This window comes from Suricata suricatta, chromosome 15 (assembly GCF_006229205.1).
Source record: "Suricata suricatta isolate VVHF042 chromosome 15, meerkat_22Aug2017_6uvM2_HiC, whole genome shotgun sequence".
Taxonomy (NCBI): Eukaryota; Metazoa; Chordata; class Mammalia; order Carnivora; family Herpestidae; genus Suricata; species Suricata suricatta.
Window position 1 is genome coordinate 4,088,617 of NC_043714.1, and position 5,114 is coordinate 4,093,730.

Sequence of the window (5,114 nt, forward strand, 5' to 3'; positions counted from 1 at the left end):
CCATGATTTCCCAGGCTCTGGTGCACGTCTGTCCTCTCAAGCAGCTAGGAAGCAACACTGAACAGTTTTTGTGTTTTAACCGTTACGCATGCTGTTTTAATGACATTTTTGTTTATTAAGACTTGAATCGAATGTATTAACTAGTCAGTAAGAAGTGTAGACAAACTATCTTCTTGGTAGTTAGGCGGCTGCTGACAGTTTCTTGAGATTCATCAAATGCTCGACGCTGTTTCGTCTGCATCCCGCGGCCTGACGTGAGGGAACCGTGCTATGTGCCTGGCCCTCCTCCTTCTCTACAAAGTAAAAGACTAGGTCACTTGCACCGTTTTATCTGGCTGTTAAGATCCATGATTATATTCCTCACTATTTTCAATTAGTTTTACCTTTTTTTTGCTATTTCTTCCACCTATAGAGAATGATTATTCATACTCAAGTAACCACAAATTCATTAAAAAATAAAGAACCCAAAATATTCTTCATCAGTCTAATATAGTGCCATTAATAGATAAAAGGGCTTTTACTTGAATTTTCATTTTTTTAATTTCTACTTCTTTATTTAAAGTCAATAACAAATCACAACTGTAAAATGAATGAATGCATTTAAAAACACAAAAGATACATTTCAATCAATAACAAAAATATGTAATGACCATGAAAATCTACTGTACACTTTGCCAAGGTCCACAGAATAAAGACCACATGAGCAAGTCAATCTTCAAATATATCCATAACGAAAACTTTCTTCTGAATTTTAAAATCATCGTTTAAGAATATGTATGTTTACATATCTGGACGCCAGCTCCAAAACCAACAGTGTGTCCAGGGGTCGGGGAAAGGGTGCTGGGTAAAAGTACGTGGGTGCCAGGAACTCAGTACTAAACTTCTAAAACTAACATGTAATTTAAAATAAAATGAACATTCCTAACAGATGACAATTGTATAAAACTATTTTTTTCCTTGATAGAAGTGAGATGGGACATTTCTTAACAATAACAACTTAGTAATCATCTAAAAAAAGAAAAAAACTGTGGAGCTAACACCCAACCCCCAGCCCCTATCACCCAGCCCCAGTCACTGGTACAAAACAAACACCTTCCATGAAATTACCTTTCCCAGTACTAAAATACCCTCATTTACTTGAGATAATTCATACTTAGAATACTTCAAATGCTCATTTTTAAATGTGTAGAATTACCAGAGCTGAGATTTACCAGAGATGAAATTTCTTTAAACCAACTATGTGTTACTAATAGTTGAATCTTTGAAGAGAGATAATAATAATTCTTTTACTATATATCAATTGGGTTTTGTTAAACATTATTTGATCAACATTGGAACAGGGATGCTGGTGGTAATAAGTGATACCCTCAAATCTTTCCTTTTAAAAAATACATAATCCACGTAACACGAAGTAGTATGTTACATTCTGTACTTTCTTAACAAGGAATGGCTGTTTTAAGGCCCTAGTGGGAAGAAAAGGAACAAATCAAAAATGGCATTTACTGCTGTATCACTGATAAGCTATAATTAATATTCAAATGATGGATAGTTTAAGTGTGTGATATTAAGAAAAAAGTGAGAATTATAATTTTACCCCAAAAAAACCCCCACACACCATGAGAAAGTTAAATGGGCACAATGTAGGTCCCAAAGAGTACACTGTGATTCTGAACTGCATTTTCAAAGCAAGAGGCATCGACATACAATTCCTGTGAACATCTCGTACATGACAAAGATGATTCCTTTCGGGGGCTCGCTCAGTTCTACCTTGTCAAAAACAAAGGTCCCAATGAACCAGAAGCCCCATTTGCTGAAGTGCCCCTCCCTGGGAGCGCGCCCCAAGAGAGGGGCCGCACTCATGCTTACGCTCTACCTGTGTCACCGGCCGCTGCGCACAACAGCGCATCTTCAAAAACCAAATACTCTGCACAGCGGATAAGAGAAAACCCAGTTCTAAACACACCATCTTCTAAAACTCCAGAAGGTAAGATAACCTCATTATTTTTAAATACTGAAAATGTAAAGGGTCCATACAAAGTAAGGACTGTATGAAGTAGATACTTTTTATTTAACATTCGCTTGATGTGCTCTTAAAATCTCTAGGAGAGAAGCAGATATTTTCTCACGTCTTTTGGCAATAGATTCGAAAGCAAAAGTAGCAATGCCACTGAGCTCCATGAAACTTTTTTTTTAAAGCTAAAGCATTCAATATCTGTATTGTTATTGCACTCATAGATTGCCCGGAATACTAGAACAACTCGGCAATAGTGACTGCGACGCAAGTAAGTTAAGTGGGTCTACACAGCATCTGATTTCCTAATCAGATCGGGACACTTTCATAGAGGAAATGAAAACAACTGCTGTTCAAAAACTAGTATATGCGTAACAGTTATGTAACCTTCTAGAAAATGAAACAAAAGCCTCACCGCTACAAATCCGTTAGGAATCAGAAAGGGATTTACCAGACATAAATCTTGAGTATCGTTGCATTCCACTCCTGAAGTCACTCTGAGTTAAAACAGCATTTTTCCCAAAATTTAAAGAAAAATATATTTTATAAAAAGGGATTCTTTTCAATTACTGAATACATCATTTTTATTACTAAGACAGAAACAAATTATACTTTTTCCACTATAATTCGCTCTGTTGAAAGAATTCGCTCTCGTTTAACTCCTAACAAATGCTACATTTTCAAGACTACAGGAATTATCAGTAGGCATTCTTTCTTCTTGATCTAAGTTATTTTTCTCTAAAATATGTCAAGTAAGCCTTTAAAGATTCAGGGAGAGGGAGTTTCATGATTTTCTCTCTCAGTAAATTCTGAGGTGGCTCCTCTGGCTTCACGACTTCACTGTGATCTTTCTCTTCCTCTTCTTTGTTATCTTCTTCCATTCTGTCATCCTCTTCACTGTCTAGAGGCTGAGGAATGAGCTGATTGCCCACAAAGACGTAAGTATTGATTCTCTGTTTAACCCTCTTTCTTTTCCTTTTGGGCGGAGCTCTCTGAGGGACGCCCTTGGCCTGCAGCTCATCGTTTATGAAATTTCTAAGTGTGCGTCGGATGTAAATACGAGCCAAGTCTTGGAGATTCCTGACGGCACAGGGAGCTAAAAAACAAACAAAAAAACACACAAACAAAAACAAAACACACACACATAAAACATGAAAAAGTAGAACATTACATGCTGTCCAGCCCTTCACAGAACAAAGTATTTCTTAGTAAATGTTAGAAAACACAAAGTATGAAAACTCTATTTATCTAACAAACATTTCCATGGGGCTTTCTCTACACTATTCTGAGTCCTGTGGAAGGTGGAGAGGATTCTTTGTGCAGATGTGTGTGTACGTGTGTCCTCAAGTATATCCATGAAAATTCTTTGAAAGTCTAAGTAGGGCGCCTGGGTGGCTCAGTTGGTTAAGCCTCCAACTTCGGCTCAGGTCAGATCTCACGTTTGTGGGTTCGAGTCCCGCGTCAGGCTCTGTGCTGACAGCTAGCTCAGAGCCTGGAGCCTGTTTCAGATGCTGTGTCTCCCTCTCTCTCTGACCCTCCCCCTCTCATGCTCTGTCTCTTCTGTATCAAAAATAAATAAACGTTAAAAAATTAAAAAAAAAAAAGAAAGTCTAAGTAAGAACTTAGGAGCAGGTTACATAAGAATGAAGCAGTTAGGGGACAAGAATGGAGGAGAGATTTTATACCACATTTTTCTATATTTTTGATGTTGAAAACCATACAAAAGGACAATCTATTCCAAAAACTCAAAATAAAGGCAACATTTGACCACCTCAGTCTGAGTTTTAAAGCTATTACTCTACTCGTGCACCCGTGTACACGTGCGTGCACACACATGCACACACACACACAGAGCTTTCCTCTGTTATCACTAAGTGCAGCGTACTTAGGCAAAGGCCCCCTGGAAATCCGGCTGTCAACAACTTAAGAGGCCAGAACATACCACAGTACTCCGGTACTCAGTTTACCTCTCCCGAACACAGTCCTGGTGCGTGGCTCCCCTCTCCTACAGACGTGTAAGTGCACACGCCCTAGAACACAGCCTGTTCCGTCCTTTACGCATGGCGGAACCAACTCTCCCGTCCCACTTGAAATGCATTGCTCCTAGCCTCCATCCCTGTGGAAATAAAACTGCCATCAAGGATCCTTCTCAACTGCCTACCGAAAAATCTTCATTTATGTTTTATTTCTTTACTTTGGGTACTCTCTGGATACTTCCCTTGCAAACTTTTTTGTTGTAACCTCCGAAATCCTGCCTTCTTTAGGAACTCTTGGTACGTGGTCTCCCTCTTCCATCAGGCTGCAAGCTCCAGGCACCAGGGGCCACGGCACGCGCTCTGTGCCTGCAGGGGCCCGGTGCTAGGCCTGCACGGTGTGTCATCCTGCCCAAGGCCCCGAGTGTCTCCTTCGCCAGCCCCTGTCCCACACTGGACACACGCTGCAGCAGGAGAGGAGAGCGCTTTACCAGCTGGTCCCACGACCCGTTCGCACACACCTAAGTGACCCACCACAAAACCTTTCCTTCAAACTTTTGTCAACTGCCTCCCGAAACCTGAAGTGGAAAGGAATTCCAAAGAGCCATACTGAGCATGTTCAAGCCGACTCGCAACTATCTGAGATGGAAACTGAAACAACATCTGACGATTGGGGCTCAGGTCCCACGTCTGCCGGCGAGGTTCTGTGAGCGCTGGTAAGTAAAAACCGGTGTGGAGTCTCATCCCTTCCATGTTCAAGTGTGAAACGACCACCTGTTCTGACGCCCAGACTGTGAGGCTGTTGAACGTTCACGCAACAGCCCAGTGTCAGACTATATGGCAGGTACTATTACAGAGCTCATTTAGACACAGTGAACGATTTCGACGAAGAAAGTCCCTGCTCTTACAGAGATCTTATATTTGGGGGAGGGACAGATAAAAAATAATTATGGAAAAAAAGAAGATACGAGAAAAACCACCACAGGCAGACAAAGTAACCTGGGATCTGACTACTTCCGATTGGCCAGTCCAAATGTCTCCCCTCAGGAGAGGCATGCCTGAGCTCAGGTTTGTAAATCGCGTCAGGCAGAGAGAATAGCACGTTCGAGAAGCCGAAAGAAGGCTGGGGT

At 41.0% G+C, this 5,114-nt stretch overlaps 1 protein-coding gene across 5 annotated transcripts in view; it reads right to left on the bottom strand.

The window, feature by feature from the left end:
- Positions 1-515: 515 nt before the first annotated feature.
- Positions 516-5,114, bottom strand: part of PCMTD1 (protein-L-isoaspartate (D-aspartate) O-methyltransferase domain containing 1) — a 67,881-nt gene continuing 63,282 nt past the window's right edge. For all 5 annotated transcript variants that reach the window (XM_029923044.1, XM_029923045.1, XM_029923047.1 and 2 more), the window contains one exon: positions 516-3,107. In XM_029923044.1, the coding sequence (XP_029778904.1) occupies positions 2,740-3,107 (368 nt within the window). In that variant the 3' untranslated portion in view covers positions 516-2,739. The remainder of the gene's footprint in view (positions 3,108-5,114) is intronic.